The sequence below is a fragment of the Zootoca vivipara genome, chromosome 2, assembly GCF_965207765.1.
Source record: "Zootoca vivipara chromosome 2, rZooViv2.hap1.1, whole genome shotgun sequence".
Classification (NCBI taxonomy): Eukaryota; Metazoa; Chordata; class Lepidosauria; order Squamata; family Lacertidae; genus Zootoca; species Zootoca vivipara.
Window position 1 is genome coordinate 85,267,914 of NC_142584.1, and position 15,436 is coordinate 85,283,349.

Below are 15,436 nucleotides of genomic sequence, written 5' to 3' on the forward strand. Positions count from 1 at the left end.
TGTCACATAGGGCTGTAGAGGGAATCCAAGAGTATGGCTTCTTGCCAGGAAGCGTTATCTTTTTCTCAGCCACATCTGATTGTGGGCAGACCAGGATATCCGAGACCTGTTTAAAACTAAGGGCATTTTTACCACAGGAATAGTATAGAGGGAGATAACAAGAATCAGTTCCAAAGCTGTTCAGATCTTTCTCCTGTTTTTCCCCCCTTCCTAGTTGAACAAACTCACCTCTAGTGAATAATTAAAAAATGCAATTAGTCAGTACCTATGCATAGTCCAATCAGCCATGATTATATCATATCAGCAATGGTAGAAGTAGGCAGAAAAGTCTAGCACTGCAATTCTCTACACATGTACTCGGAAGTATAGCTGGCTGAGTCCAATGGATCTTACTCCCAGCCATTTCCCAGCATTTATTAAGGTTAACTTGTTAAAGGGCTCTTACAGATAGCAGAGGCATAAAATAACCCAACTCTCCATGAATTGGCCTTATAATTGCCCTAAACTACACTTCTCTCATCGAAGTTAGACATGCACACTAGGCATTCATCCTGCTACCACATATTATTGCTGAATGCAGCAACCCACTCACTAATAAGCACAAAAGAAGATACCATCACAGAAGAAATAATTCGGTCTCTGGAGCTGGTTTGTCAATGGCAAAATTTGAATTACGCTTTTCAAAACAGGCTTAATGATATTTGATTTGTATGTAGCAACATAGGTCTAGGAACCTGTTCTGCACACTGGTAATTAAAAGTATTTCCAGCCCAGAATTCAGCAAAACTGGTAACAATTCAATTTGCTTTAAATAGTCACATATAATTAGAACACTTTACAAAAAGGAAGGAAGAAAGAAAAAGCTTAATAATATTAAACAAGGCACACTCTCCTCTAGGAAAGATTTGGTTTAAAAGTAATTCAGTGTCGTACTGATTGTTCTGTGATGCTCCTCCCAAAATGCAAATTATACAAACTAATTTAGAGGAATGATGATCAGCAGTCAATTAGTATTCAATTAACCCTACTAGATCTTATTAGCCAAATTAAATTCTCATGGGCAAGAGCGCCACCTCTTCCTGTTCACCGCTCAGGTTTTCTTTCAGCTGGCCTTTTAATCCAATGCTGAAATTAGGATGGGTTTGCTTTGTTTTTAATTCATGAAGCCATTATATGCAGCTCAGGCATATTATCTGGCAATTCATATTAAAGGCTTCATGTATATCTCCATTCTATTCTACCAGAACTCTGCCATGCCTTCTTGAGTTGTGAATTAAAATGACATTGTCCTTGTTTCCTACGGTGCTATGTACTAGAGCAGGGGTGGGAAACCATTTTGGCCTGGCAGGCAGATCCCACTCCCATGGGTCAATTTTTACAGGTGGGTGGTGCAACCTGCCTGTCAATCACTAGGTGTTGTTATGACATCAGATGATTGCCAGGTGAGTTGCCTCGCCCTCTTGTAAAAGTCCCTCGCGCAAAGCTTGAGAACCACAGTGTAAGGGACTTGGCAGGCTTTCCGCTCGGAACTTGGCATAGCTCTGTCAGTAGAGAATGAGACTCTTAATCTCAAGAGTTGCGGGTTCGAGCCCCACATTGGGGGAAAATATTCCTCCATTGCAGGGAGTTGGACTAGATTGGCCCTTGTGGTCCCTTCCAACTCTATGGTTCTATGACTTTCCCAAGTGCAGAAGACTAGCAAAGCTGTCTCCTGCAGAGATCTGCTGTACCACTGAGCGCCCCATGGCTTGTCAGGTTGTCCAGACTGTCAAACTGAAGTTATTCAACATAACAAACTGCAGCTATCCAAGAGTAGAAGCTAAAGCTTGCAGACTTTTGGTCACACAGAAGGAAAGAGAAGGGAGTCAGCCTGGAAGAAGGCTAGCTTTGTTCACATCTTGCTAAAGCAAAATTCAGCGTGATGTCTGAATGCACCCTATATGATTGAGGCTCACCATCCCACCAATTGCTAACTATAGGCTAATCACTTGTTTGGAATTACAATTTCTTTTTTAAAAGAAACTTCCTTTTATAATGCTTCATTGCACCAGCAGACTCGTGTGTCTGTGTATGTATGGCTTCTGATCCAAAGTTTCACTGAAGTCTGAGTCTGAGGCATAAGAGGTTAAAATATGCATCTGCAAAAGAAATCTGGAGAACACACCAAACCTCAATCAAACACTCTCTTTCTTAGGTATTACTACATTAAACACTCTTAGCTTTGTGACATTTCTGCGGATCAATAACCAGGCATTTTGACAACAGAAATGCAAGCTGTTCTCAAACCAGCTAGTAACTGCACCCTTTGTATTGATCATAGTATTCACACAATGGGGCATTTAAGGGTGATTCCATGTTTTGAGGGTACCAGCTCATGCCTCAGCACAACAAAAGAGGAAGGATGTTTGACATTCTTATTTATTTTTCCTGATTCGTAGGCATGCCCCCACAATATCTGCAGGGAGCCTGTATACTTCTGCTTTATGGTATGATAGATGAAGTGTCTCAAAACACATGTCCATTTTGTGTTTTTAATAGGATGCATAATGACTTGGACTGGGAAATTATTCCCCTCAGAGGAGCTTGAGCACATAACTGACATGCACCAGTGACTCTGCCAGTTATAAAACACCTTCTACTATTGATTTGAGACAAAGCAGCATTTGGGAAATGTGTAATTAAACTAAGTCTAATACAGCTATAAAGCTACATCTCAGAAACAAAGTGTTCATCAGGGTGGGGGGGGAGAGATGATTTTAAAAAGCCATGAGAACTCAAGGATAGCTGAGCGAAGGGGAACACAAATAAACACAGGACAAAATACATTTCAGGTCTGAATTACAAAAGAGGAGCAGTCAGCATAAAAATCTACTACTACTAGAATACTTTTGTAGAATCCATTAACTTAAGACAGGGTTTATAAATTAAACATTGTTCCAGCAGGATATTCCTTTCAAGCTCTCCTCCAAATCCTGAATACAGAACAGAACAATTCACAAAGCTATTTCTGAGGAGGAAAGAAAATTACTAATAGTTAAATTCCACTTCATGTACTACCAATGTACATGTGTTGAAAGTCTCCCTGTCTGAGGTAGTAAGATCAGGGCTTCTAACATGGTTTTCAGTGCTAGTCTTAAAACCACAGTCTTTTCACATAAAAATCTACTCCTAGCGTTCCTCCCCTCCAAGCTTTGTTGGTTTCAGCTGCCTCAGACTGCAATCTTAAACACACTGACCTAGGAATAAATCCCACTGAACTCAATGGAGCTTACTTCTGAGTCGATATGCATAAGATTGCGCTTTAATTTACGAAGGAGGAAAAGGACTTTCTGACATTGCTATTACTAAACTATTTGGTGTCAATCACAAATCATTTGGCGAGATCACAGATCCTTATCAAACTTGTGCCAGCTCCTGAGGTACATCAGGGCCGTCTTAAACATATTGGGTGCCGTGGTGCGAAGATCGCTCCGGGGGCCCCCTGTCCCGTTTCCCACCATGGCTGGCGGGTGGGCACTGCGCAGCCGCGCTGCGCCCCCTAGCGGCCCGGCGCCCTGCGCCACCCAGCCTTGCCTTAGAGCCGGCCCTGTACCACATGGTAAAACGTAGACACAAATGGAAAAAAGTTTTCATCACATTGAAAGGAAATGTATAAATTGGTCTTGACCTGCTTACAAGTTCAAAATATTTTGTGAAAATTATACAGTACAGGAAGAGTTTTAATGATGAGTAGACAAAATGACGTCTTGCAAGATGTAACCCTCTCAAGCAACCTTCAGAGAAGACTTTAATTAAAGTATTTGAATTAAAGTATTCCAGCTGAGGCCAGAACAGGCACATTACGTATTACACAACTTATTTTAAAAGGGCCAGTTGTTGACTCCACTCACTGCAAAACGCAGCAAGTATCTGTTCCACAGTTACTTAAAAAAAATAGGTATAGCTATCACATGCTTTGATCACCTGCACTTGACGTATCATCATCAGTTACATTATTGTTTCTTTATTGTTTCATAATTATGTCCATATTCACAAAAGCCCTATGCTGCTAGCCACTATTGGTTCCATTTTATAGTCAAGAGGTGGTGATGTAGCTATGGCTATTTATTTTTATTTTTAAGTATGCACTCATCTGGAATTTGAATATTAAATATGCAGCTAGGAACTAATCTGATGTAATTCTTCTAAGATGCCTTGACTGATTTAAGTGTGAACTTTGGATAAATATCAAAATGTGAAACTATTAGGATTTATTGAAATTACTATCTTTTGGAATACCGAGTTTATAAATAAAAAGCAGTGACACCCACAGCATTTTGCAGCAGTTGCAGCTTCAAAACTATTTTCAAGGGGCAGCACCACAGATATGGTGGAGCTGGAGAAAACCTGACATGAATACAACTTCTAAGTAAGCAGCTGTAACCTGAGCCATACTTACAGCTGATAGTAATCCCAAGCTCCACACCTCTTTTCTTGGGTAGCTTCACATGAAAGGTACCACTGCTGGGAATGACCGATTCTGTAGAACCAAGAAGATTAGACAAGAAAGGATAATGCAGCCCCACATTGCTTTGCTGAGCTGTGCTGCATCACTCACAACTTGTGAAGATAAATTGTGGGGGCACGCAGCTAAGAGCTATTTCAAACACCCCATCCCTAACACAAAGATGGTATTTGAAGTGGAGATCATAGTATTATTAATTAATTTCCATCCCAGACTTCCTCCCAAAGGAGCCCTGGGTAGCCAACACATAAATGGTAAAACAATTAAAACATCTAAAAACATCTACCAAGTATTTTGGCGTTGTATATACGGTATATGGAAAGAGAACTTTCCCAAAGGCGGTTCCCAAAGGCTGTTCTAAAAGTATACTGAAGTGATCCTAGAAGCTTGGGGAAAACCCTCTGTTTCTAGCTTCAAGAAGGAGCACTTGATAAGAAACAAGTGAGTTCATGAGCCTGATCTAATTTCTCAGTTGCTGAGAACAACCTGGTGCTGCCTCCAAAATCCATTAAATCCACAGTTTTAAGACATTGTCTGAAGATAAAGAAGCACCATTAAAAGGGAGTTTGGGGCTGTATCAAACAACTGTTTCCATACCTGCTACGTCAAATTCAATCTCTAGCACAACCTTGTTAGTAAGTGCTGCATCCCGCAAGAGCTGGTTGGCTTCTTCCATTGTCCCGTCTTCTGTTGCAATGCTGTTGATGGAAAGCACCCTATCTCCAACTTGCAGGAGGCCACACCTGCAGTCCAGAGTGGAGGAAAAGCATGGGAGAGATCAGGAAAGGTGAGAGACTCACAGGAGACCCTCAGGTTCCTTTTTCAGAGAAGCCAGTCAGAGCAGCAATAAAGATGGGCAACCAGAGTATGAGGGTGTGGCACTAGCGGGGATCCTCAACCCCTCAGGCCTCTCTGTGTTTGGGCACTGGGACTCTCCCCAAGCCACGCCTCTTCTCTCAGGCCATGCTACTCGCAAGCTGCCTCCACACCTTGAAGTCCTTTTGCCTGGCTGGAAAGTGATGATGATGTTTCTTGCTCGCCTGGAGGGAGGGATGTGTCTGTCTGTATCTGTGTGGCTTGAATGCAGCTTCTTGTACAAAGCTATGAATCACATTCATCACTCCACCCACTGTTGCTTCTGGCCCCACCCACTACTAGCAGGTGCCCCGCCCCCAAAGGATGTCGATAAGGGAATGTGCCCCTTTGGCTGAAGAGGTCCCCCACTCCTGGTGTGAAGTTTCTGAGATGCCCCAAACAGAACATGGAATCATCTTTGCACATGGATGCTGGATCCTGACATGTTTTGGGGAATTTAAAGATGTGTTCTGCAAATTAATGCCAGCTCCTGCTGAATTTTTTTCCTATTCTTAGATTAAACATCTTCCTGATAACACACACACACACACACACACACACACACACACACACACTGTGTGTGCGTGCGTGCACATTTTGTGTGTGTGTAAATACTATGTGGACCCAGGTGGCGCTGTGGTTAAACCACAGAGCCTAGGGCTTGCTGATCAGAAGGTCGGTGGTTCAAATCCCTGTGACGGGGTGAGCTCCCGTTGCTTGGTCCCAGCTCCTGCCAACCTAGCAGTTCGAAAGCACGTCAAAATGCAAGTAGATAAATAGGAACCGCTACAGTGGGAAGGTAAACGGCGTTTCCATGTGCTGCTCTGGTTTGCCAGAAGCGGCTTTGTCATGCTGGCCACATGACCTGGAAGCTATACACCGGCTCCCTCGGCCAATAATGCGAGATGAGCGCGCAACCCCAGAGTCGGTCACGACTGGACCTAATGGTCAGGGGTCCCTTTACCTTTTTACCTAAATACTATGTATCTCACTACAACTAAGATCAAAGCTGTATTGAAGACAGAAAAATTGAGAGGTGCCCTTGCTCTGAAACCATGTCTAATGCTACAAAAGTCACATTAAACATGCCGGAGCCCACTGGCGCCCAGACTAATGACACCGAACATTACAAACTCCTCTGATTAATATTTGGGTAATAGCACAAGCTACAAGTCTGTGGGTTCACCTCAATGTCTCAACAAACTGGGTAATCATTTATCCCTTGTAATGTCCTATCTTGAAGCCAAATACACACGGGTGCTGCTTAACAGTGCTGAAAAGCCAATATTATTATAAGACACAATTCCAGGATCGCCTTGGCATGCACTTGGCATAAGGAAACTGCTGCTTGGTGTTTTGCAACAACTAACTTCAATGTTACAGGAGAGCAAGGAGGAGTCGAGCAACAGGCAGAGCACAGCAAGAAATGAAGAGAAATAAAAACTGGTGACCTGGGTATGAAACAAGACATCTGGTAATTGTCATTTATTTATTGAAGCCGTTTGTATTCCCATGGTGGCATCTAATAAATTTAATGAATGAGCTTTCCCAACCCTCTGGAGCAGATTTGTGGGTGCAGGTGAGGGAGAGGAAGTTCACTTGTGTGAGCAGAGGTAGTTCCATTCATGCAGTCAATTAGCTGGCTTAAATCCAGAGGCTCCTATTTTCTGGTTGAAGAGACAACAGTCACACTCCTCCCTTTTCGTAAACTCTCTTCTGTCCAGTTGTTATTATGAATGGCTGGAGAAATAATTGAGGAATTGCAGAAGCTGCTCTTTTTATCAATTTGAGATGTTTCTGAAGTATCCATCCAGGACTGCGGAGGATCCATTACTTTAACTGCTCTTTTTATAACCACTGCACCGAGCTTCTAGGCAATATCGTCAAACCATCTTGTGGAGTACAGATAAGTAGGAGAAAGTCGGATACACACACACACCCTTTTGCTCTATGCATTAGATAGTTTTAATAAGCCGAGTCAAAAGCATTTTATCTCTCTTATTAGTAGACTGAAGAGAGTTAACAGGATGTTTCACACTCAAATCTTGCAGGTTTATAAAATTTTGTGATGTGAAACCATGATCACCTAACAAAGGCATTGGCATGAGATGACACAGTTAACTTCTTCAAAAGAAAATTCAGAATTCAAATTAATGAATTCCCCTCTGCCCCTGGCTTAGGCCTCCCTTTGCTGTACTAGACTCGTGGGAATCACGAGCCCCACCAAGTCCTACTTTTCTGTGATCCTGGGGAATATGAGACCTACCACTCCCTTTCAAATTCAAAATAATAATACCCAGAGGTTCTCAAGTGCAAAGTTCATGGGAACGAATGTGCATGAAGCACTGGCCATTGTTACAGGGACAGTCTGAAAATGTGACCAGCTCTTGTGAAAAAATGCTTTAGTTAGTTTTCTAATCAAGCATTTGGCTTCCTCTTCCTTTGTTGTTTCCAGTTATTTCACTAAGGTTTTTGTGGAATCCATAAAATTAAAAGCACACACACACACTGAGACTTTTAAGGACTATACTCATAGGAGCCTTACGCTAGCGACAGCGGCTCAACATGCATTCCACACGTAACAGTGGGCAGTTGCGCTTGTGTGATGGATGCATAAACTGCAGGAAGTCTGGAACACATGGACACATCACTCCAACTGCAAATAGGTATGGAATAAGAGCTTGTATCTAAACCCCCAACTATGTAAGTATCATGGTTATCCTGAAATGACTTTGGGTCAAGCCTGCTTCAATTCTGCATGCATCCCTCCCATGACTGGGAGGATGCTTGCTTAACTGTTTTCTTTTTCTGCTTTTTGACTTCTTAAGACCACACCGCTGGGCGCTTTTCTCCCTGTGGGAGCCCTACATTATTTCATATATATCATGCCTTTTGTCCAAGAAGCTTAAAGTGGATTGCATGGTTCTCCTGTCCCATTTCATTCTCACATTAAAGTTGGTTAGGCTGAAAGGCAGCGACTGGCCGAAGGTCACCCAGTGAGCATCATGTGGCTGAGAGGTGATTTGAATCCTGACCTCCCAGGTCCTAGTCCAACACTCTAACCTCGAAACACTGGTTCTCTTCTACCATGGATTGGAAAAAAGGTAGAAAGGGGATTTCAAGTGGGGAAATAAAATCCGGAATGGCAGGGAAAGCTCTTGTTTTTATTTAAAAACACAAGCTGTTAGGGCAAAGGGTATCTAGTTTGGCCCTTGCTTGCAAGTTTGTAGCAGGAAATAATTGCACTTTTAAGGTGCTTCTGGCTGGGAAAGGGGCCGGGGGTGGGCCTTTTCTTCTTCAAAAAGGCCAGCCACACAGTCCTTCCAACTGGACACCAGATGGGACACAAATTAATTTCTAAAGATAGCAGGAAAAATAAGATGGCGAGCCTCCTCTCTTTACTAACTGGAAGGCACACTAAATTAGTTCTAACCACAGCCTCATCATTGCAAGCAATGACCTGAAACAAAGGTACCCTTGAGGAAAAAAGAATCAAATGGCCTCTGTTTGGGCTCTCAGTGGTTACCCAGCGGCGGCAGCATTTCTCGCTCTGTGGTCATCTCTGAATTACCTCACATAATATACATTCTGGCCTGTTATATGTAAGCGAAGTCAAGGGGAGAGGAAGCGGTGGCAAAAGAATTAAGGGCCTATTACTATAGCACAACTGAAACAAAATGGGAACAAAACACATTAGTCTGTTTGTTTACAAAGCTTAGGGCATAGTTCCACACAACGTAAGCTGTGTTTTGAAAGCACACCATGCATTATCAGAGGCTCTACATAGCTTTGGTGAGAGGCTGTCTCTCAGCAGCAAAAGACATGCTTTGAAGCCACTTCCAGTTAAATAGATAGCACTAGGTTACATGGAGCCAGAGAGCTCCATTGACTTGCCACGGCAAGCATTTGTCCTTGCTCTAGTGAGCGTGATTAATGCTCAGAGCTGGGGAAGGAGGCGAGGGGTTGCCTGCACCGCTTTGGAGGTGATCCAAATGCTTTAGTGGGACCACATGACTGTGGATATGACTCCATGCTCAGGAAGGGGGAGTAGGACTCATCTGCCTTGCGCTCTGCTTTGGAGAGACTCCAAGCACCTCAGGAGCACCATGTGAAACAGATGAGTTCCAGCCTTCCTCCTGAGCCACTGCAAGCCTCATGCTGTAAGTTGGAGGTGATATGATCACCTCTGAAGCTCAATGAAGCACCATGTAAAACTATACCCCCTCCCCTATATTGGACAACAAAAAACTGGAAAACATCTGGATGAACTGATAGATCAAGCAAGCTGAATGGCAGCTTCATGAGTTCCCACCAAAACTGGTGAGCAGAAACTGCATCTGACTCTGGGAGAGAAATAAGGGTTAGCATCTTGCTATAGAACGGAGGTGTGTGGAGACCCCTAATTTATGTGTGCGCCTGCATTTTTAGATTCCGATGGTTTAGGGAGAGGTTCTGTTTCGATATATAGATTTATAGATATTTCTTTCTTTGATAGTGTCTGTATGGTTTCGTCATGGCCTTTGGCTAGTACAATAAAGCTTTACTACTACTACTACGGGTGCGGGTGGCACTGTGGGTTAAACCTAGGGCTTGCCGATCGGAAGGTTGGCGGTTCTAATCCCCGTGATGGGGTGAGCTCCTGTTGCTCTGTCCCAGCTCCTGCCAACCTAGCAGTTCGAAAGCATGTCAAAGTGCAAGTAGATAAATAGGTACCACTACAGCATTTAATATTTAATGCTGTCTTGTTTTAATATTCAATTGGGAGCCGCCCAGAGTGACTGGGGAGACTCAGCCAGATGGGCGGGGTATAAATAATAAATTATTATTATTATTATTATTATTATTATTATTATTATTATTATTATTATTATGTAAACAGCGTTTCTGTGCGCTGCTTTGGTTCGCCAGAAGCAGCTTAGTCATGCTGGCCACATGACCCGGAAGCTGTACGCTGGCTCCCTCGGCCAATAACACGAGATGAGTGCTGCAACCCCAGAGTCGGTCATGACTGGACCTAATGGTCAGGGGTCCCTTTACCTTTACTACTACTACTGCTACTACGGGATGGGGAACTGATGACACTCCAATTCTTCCTGGACTACGATTTCCATCATTCCTGATCATTGGCCATGCTGATGGGAGTTGGAGTCCAACAAAGATGCAAAGGGTCATGGGTTCCCCATACTTCCTGTTGATGTACAAATCAGAAGTGGCTAGTGTTGACCCCCCAGGTGCACAAAGACTCAGGTGAGCCTCGGTTGTGTGATCCAGAAATTCTCAGAAGCCCTCTTATATCTACACCTTGATTCTATTACAGGACTATTTTGTCCTCTCTATGATTTGACAGTCTGCTACTGCTTTTTGACTACAAATGATAAACAATATGACAGTATTAAAATTATTAAAAATAAAAAGAGGAAGTAGAATAAGCATTCATATTCTAACTAGCAGGGCAGAATTTGAAGTGGAGACTCATTGGAGTATCTTGAAAGGAAATATTCAGTTTTCTCATTCAGCAAGCATAAGCTGAGAAATGGGCCTGTTTACCTCCCCCCTCTCAAAATGACATCCTTTTAAAATTCAAACATTTGCTGTCTTCACGCTGACCACCATGCATGAATAGTGACTGCCAGAACAAGCTCTCTGCACTGTGCATAAAATTGGGTCAACAGATTTGTTTCCATAGGCAGAAATGTGTGCAATGCTCGTACATATAATGGCATCCGTACTGAATTGGAGGCCACAGTCAAGGGATGCTAGCATTGAAGGTGAAGAAGAAAACTGACCTCCTGGAGGTAGGATGAGTTCAACAGCAAAGCTGGAGGCATCAAAATAGGGTTTTAAATAGCATGCACACATGTGACTTTTAATATGGAGCTCCATCCCCTGCTTATGCATCAGGGAGCATGAGGAGAAAGCCAGAATGAGTTACTGTTTAATGCACTGATTTTTATGACAAAATTACAACACCCTCCACCCTCGAAAGGGGTAGGGAAGAAGACACAATCTGGGAAACCCCAGAGTAAAACAGTTTGGACTACCAAAATCCTAAACACAGTGTCTGCGAAAGATATATTAACTGTTCAACAGCAAAAAAGTAAAAAAAAAAAAAAGTTACCTAGTAACTTCTCTGGAGAGTGCTAATATCAAAAGTTGCAAAGGGGAATTGGGAGATGGGGAAATTGTGAGTAAATCTGTTTCATCTCTGATACTGCCTTGTTTTTATCTCTGCGTTTAACCAGCATTTGTTGATGCAAACCGGCTACTCTATCTTCTTTGAATCTTTCTCAAGGGGGAAAAAAATCATTCACAGGATCTGAAAGGTCAGTATTTGCAGAATGTGTCTTTTAGAGATAAAGTATTTATTAATTGATTTTCAATATTTTTATCCTGCCTTCCTATAAAAAAAGAATATTCAAGGTGTCTGCTGCAATTTGGATTTCTAAGGATTTTATATGGGCTAACCTAGAGGAAGAATGAAGGAAAGGTTTAAAGGTAAAGGGACCCCTGACCATTAGGTCCAGTCGTGACCGACTCTGGGGTTGTGCGCTCATCTCGCATTATTGGCCGAGGGAGCCGACGTATAGCTTCCAGGTCATGTGGCCAGCATGACAAAGCCGCTTCTGGCAAACCAGAGCAGCACACGGAAACGCCGTTTACCTTCCCGCCGTAGCGGTTCCTATTTATCTACTTGCATTTTGACGTGCTTTCGAACTGCTAGGTTGGCAGGAGCTGGGACCAAGCAACGGGAGCTGACCCCGTCACAGGGATTCGAACCGCCGACCTTCTGATCAGCAAGCCTTAGGCTCAGTGGTTTAGCCCACAGCGCCAAAGGTTTACCAAACCGCAAATATCACTAATGGTTAGGGGATTTTGTTTTGTTTTGTTCAACTAAACTAGCCAGAAGGTAGAAGAAATGGGAGTGTGGGTAGAGCAATAAAATGAGCAAAACCATCCAGGGTCACTAGAAACCTGGTCACTATGGGGTGTAGTGGTTAGTGTCAGACTAGGAACTGGGAGACTGGGGTTCAAATCCCCACTCAATCATGAAACTCAATGGGTGACTTTGGGCCAGTTACAGCCTCTCAGCCTAACCTACACCTCACAAAAGGAGGGGGAGAACCATGTTTGCCACCTTGAGCTCCTTGGAGAAAAAGTGAGATAGAAATGAAATGAAATGAAACGAAAAAACATGGCAGCCAGACCCCAAAAGCATAAAGCAAAATCTGCCCACCTCACACTTCTGTGGCAACGTTTCCTTGGCCCTCTACAATGAATCTAATCATCCCAACCTCCAGTCAGATTCCTGCTGATGAGTCTGGGGTCTGAAGTCATCTGGACATGAATAGTAACCATGCCTGTGCAAATGTGTGACTCACAACGCAGAGCACGGCCCTCCATTTATGGGTTTTGCGCTTAACAATCTATTGGGCAAGTAACAAAACCTAGAAATTGATTGGGCCTTCTGCGCGCTGCCAAATATAGCTGGCCTCAAGGCATAACCTCAATTAAAAACCCATGAGTCTTACACAATATGTCCCGAATGAACAATTCCAAAGGGTGATGTTGCATTGATTGAACAGGTGGTGCACTGTAACTTACAGAAGCTACCCCTTGAGTTACCAGTGATTTTCCAGACCCCAGGTAAAACTGTACCCAGCTTAGCTGGGCAGATATTGTCAATCCCCACATGCGAGGAGAGAACAAACAACTAGCAAAGAGAATCCTGCTGGGCAGGCATGGAAGGAAAAAGCTAAATGCATGACTCATTCAATTCAGGCAAGTCCATACAGCAACACATTGCTTTTTGTTTTTGCTTGGAGCTTTCGCAATAGCATAAAAAAACCTGGGCTGATTCCAAGCCCCCTGGAACTGCAAGCTTTGTTGAAGCCTGATCTGTTTATTTATTTGTGTGTTGTTTTAAAGCAAACAAACTGGTGATTTCATAACCATGAAGTCCACCCAAACTGCCGGGAGTAAAAGCAGCAATACCTGGATCCATTCTTTTCTTTCAGATCTTATTACTGGTCTTAGCTCCTTCAAGGAAAGGTGTTATAAAAATGCAGTTGGGGTTCAATGGCTGACTTCGGTGTAAAATTAACTCACAAGCAAAAACGAACCAGCTCAGATTTCATCTGTTTCACCCAATAAGTACAGGTGACACAATGCAACCACATTCTACACCGCAATTACAGTCTACACTACACTTTCGGTAGCACTGTGGGTGGGTGACTTTGATAACAATATCCTGTGCCAAAATGGCTGCTTGGGCAAAATGGGAGCTATGGATAACAAAAGGAACACACATACAAACTGATTTCCTAAAGCAAGGGTGGGGAATTCTGTGACTCTCCATATGTTGTTGAACTATGACTCTCAATGGCCTTCACCACTGATAAGGCTGATCAAAGTTGGGGCTGATCAGAGTTCTAATCCAACAACAACTGGAGGGGGCATCATGTTGGTTACTACTTAGGAACAGGCAGCGACCGATTCGTGTGGGGCTTGTGTTCTGAGGCACTGCACACTTACGTGAAATTGCATATAATCAGAGCACCCATTGAGAAAGCCTGCAAACACCCTGTTTTCCCCCTTTTTATAACATTTTCAGGCCACTTCTGGGTTTGGCATGATGCACACATACATATCAAATGCGCCCAAACCGGTCGCTGCCTGTATGCTGCTCCCTTTCTCATTTCCAGCCTACATTCAGCATGCCTCCATTTGTTCATGTACCCATATCGATCTAATACAAAGCAAATATATATTTGTGCTTGGTTCGGATAATGCAGGTAGGAGGGACTTTTTCCAGCCCTAGGGCCGCATTCGCTTCCAGGCAACCTTCTGGGGGCCACATGACAGTGGTGAGCAAGGCTAGAGGCAAAAGCAGGTGGAACAATGAATGAGAATTGGTACCTTTGGGCAGTAGGCTGCTTCCTCTACAGGCCTTTCTCCACCCTCCACCCAAGAAGCAATCAAGAAGCGTTACCATGTGTCCAAGGACACATTCCAGCCAGGCAAAAATCACTCTCGGAGGGCACAAGTAGGGCTGGTGAGGAATGTGGCTCTGAGGGCCAGGCAGAGATGTCTGGAGGGCCACATTTCCCCCTCCACCCTAGGCCTGAGGTTCCCCCACCTGCAGGCTAATGCCTCTTGGAACTGCATCCAATATGAGGGCAGGTGCTCTTTCTGAGAAGAACGAAATGAATTGTTATTCCAGAGAAGATGCAAGCTCTTTGCTGCTCCTCAGACGGCAGATGCAACATCAACGGAATCTATTCCTTCTGGTGCTATATGAGGGGTGGTCAAATTTAGACCATTTAGCAGAGTGCGCCCTTTGGGTTAATCAAGCTGCAGGCTCACCAAGATGATTACAGTGCAATTTTAATGGATTGTAACCATTTCATGGTAGGATGCTTTCGATTGTTAGAAGTCTGAATACCACAGCAAGAAATCATCAAACCTCTAGAATGATGATGTTTCGTCTTAAGGAGGAAATAGAGCAAGCTGTGTCGAAACGGAGCACAAATAGGTAGTCTCTCTAATAGATATTTTGTGGCAGGCACGGGCCTCTTATTACTACTCCCTTGACGGATGTGCCAGCCCAAAGTCACAAACAATTAGCATTCCGAGGAAGGTAATAAAGATGTGACCTCTGCGTGTGGGGAGACACCTCTATTAACAAAAGGGAACGCTATCATTATCATTGGAAACCCAAGAGCAAGGTCTCTAACCTCTCTGCTGGGCTGTCAGGCTCAATAAATCGGATGAGAGGTGGAGAAGAGAGAGTTTCAGTAGCAAAGATCCCTCCCTGCAGCTGCAGTCCAAAGCCATTCAAGGGGTCTCCTCTTAGAATCACCTCTGTTGTTTCCGTATGAACAATCTGCCCTCCAGGTCCCACAGTGCTAGAGGCCAAGGACACTGAAAGAAGAGAGACAGGGTCAAGGTAGCAATACACTCTTTTCGGAACATCTGCAAATTGTGTTCTGTTTTTACTACAAACAACACCTCACCGCCCCTATTTTGAAGTACATCATTTGCTACTGGAGCACTGGGCTTTTGCAGTCTCCAAATGAT

The 15,436-nt window shown here is 43.6% G+C and overlaps 1 protein-coding gene across 6 annotated transcripts in view; it reads right to left on the reverse strand.

Moving 5' to 3' along the window:
• Positions 1–15,436, reverse strand: part of GRIP2 (glutamate receptor interacting protein 2) — a 202,295-nt gene that overhangs the window by 27,206 nt on the left and 159,653 nt on the right. For all 6 annotated transcript variants that reach the window (XR_015948463.1, XM_035106512.3, XM_035106510.3 and 3 more), the window contains exons 12-14: positions 15,094–15,280; positions 5,102–5,247; positions 4,439–4,519 (exon numbers count right to left, since the gene is read on the reverse strand). Coding sequence is in view for 5 of the 6 variants with exons in the window: in XM_035106512.3 (XP_034962403.3) it covers positions 4,439–4,519; positions 5,102–5,247; positions 15,094–15,280 (414 nt within the window). In the remaining variant the exon portion in view is untranslated. The remainder of the gene's footprint in view (positions 1–4,438; positions 4,520–5,101; positions 5,248–15,093; positions 15,281–15,436) is intronic.